The 1,552-nt window shown below is 61.3% G+C and overlaps 1 protein-coding gene across 1 annotated transcript in view; it reads right to left on the reverse strand.

Moving 5' to 3' along the window:
- The window catches only part of LOC103803317 (chymotrypsin-like protease CTRL-1), a 2,136-nt gene extending 1,785 nt beyond the window's left edge, over nucleotides 1–351 (reverse strand). Inside the window, exons 1-2 of the mRNA XM_009075863.1 lie at nucleotides 300–351; nucleotides 59–162 (exon numbers count right to left, since the gene is read on the reverse strand). Coding sequence (XP_009074111.1) covers nucleotides 59–162; nucleotides 300–351 — 156 coding nt within the window. The remainder of the gene's footprint in view (nucleotides 1–58; nucleotides 163–299) is intronic.
- Nucleotides 352–1,552: the final 1,201 nt, after the last annotated feature.

Below are 1,552 nucleotides of genomic sequence, written 5' to 3' on the forward strand. Positions count from 1 at the left end.
TGCCACAGTGCTTAGGGCACCAACCCTGCCCCTGCCCGGGAGTGGGATGGTGCTGTACCTGCAGGGACACCTGCCAGGGCCATGATCCAGGCACTGCGTTCTGCCCGTTGACAATCCTCTCGCTGTAGACCACCGAGGGACTGACGGCAGGCACGCCGCAGCCTGCAGGAGAGGCAGAGGGGCACAATGGTGACCCCAAAAGCTCAGGGCTCTTGCCCAGGACCAGGTGGCTCCGTGTCGCACTCCCCAGCGTTCTGCTGCACCCTGAGGACTTCCCCACACCCATGGGCAGCACTTACCTGAGACGGTGCTGGCAAGGGCCAGGCAGGCAACTACCCACAGGAACGCCATCCTGAAGACACAGGTCTATCCCCTGGGGGCTGCAGGCTTTATAGCAGCCAGGAGCCACGTGGCTTGTGCCTATGCAGGGCAAGGTCGCCCTGTGGCCTTCTGTCAGCTGCAGGCAGTGGGCCAAGACTGGTATGTACTGTGCCCCATGCCAGGAGGGACATGGGAAGGTACTGCCAAAAGACACCTGGGGGTGCTTGGACTATTGCTGTAATGAGTTGTGTCAGTTCTCACTGCAGCCTGTGGAGCTGGAGAGGGGAGAGCACCACAGGGCTGTGATGAGGGACACAGGGGGCTGCTCATGGATACACAGCAATGGGGCTGGACATGCTGGGATGGACACCAGTGCCTGGGGTGTGGGAGGTCATCCCATGCCCAGACCTCTTTCAGATCTGTTGGCACTAGAGCTGTTTTTCCATGTGGCCATGAAGCCCTGGTCTGGGCCAGTGCTGGTCCCAGCTGGACATTCCCAGGGCTCAGGACCAGCCTTTGAACCACGACCTTACTGCAGTGAGTCCCAGAGCCAACGGGGGCAGGTGGGGAGGGCAGACAGCTTCCCAGGCAGGTGGGAGCTGTGCCCAACTGTGCAAGCACACCACGAGCCCCAGGGAGGACAGTGGGCACCTCACCAAGCTGAGGTTGAGCCCTTCACTGAGCATCCCAGCACTGCAGCTGCCTGACCCTCACCCCAGGGCTGCATGCTGGGGAGCAGTACACCCCCTCCATCCTGGGCATGGGGTAGTGTCTCCATCATCCTCTGTGTCCCTGGGTGATCTCCCAGAGCGGCACTGGGTGCAGGGAGCCAGCCCTGGGGTGACGCCTAACATGGAGATGGATCCTCCTCTCTCTGTGCCACCCACATGCCCTGATCCTCCAGGAAGCAGAGCCTAGACACTGGGGAGTGAGGCCTTTATTTCCAGCAGTGGTGCCATACAAGGACAGGATGTGGGAAGAGAGGAAGAGTGTGGAGGTGTCCCAGGGCACTGCAGGGGCTGGGCACAAGGATGTAGGCAGACACACAGGCTGCTCCTCATCTTCACATGGCACCTGGGCAGCAGCAGAGGATGGAGGGAGAGCCAGTGCCCAGGGTGGTGCTGCCAGAGGAAACATGGAGCAGGAGGATGCTTGACACACCAGGCTCTCCACGTGGCTGGAGAGCCTTGGCGTCCAGTCCTGTCTTGGATGCACATGATCCAGGGCTAGG

The sequence above is a fragment of the Acanthisitta chloris genome, unplaced genomic scaffold (assembly GCF_000695815.1).
Source record: "Acanthisitta chloris isolate BGI_N310 unplaced genomic scaffold, ASM69581v1 scaffold24965, whole genome shotgun sequence".
Classification (NCBI taxonomy): Eukaryota; Metazoa; Chordata; class Aves; order Passeriformes; family Acanthisittidae; genus Acanthisitta; species Acanthisitta chloris.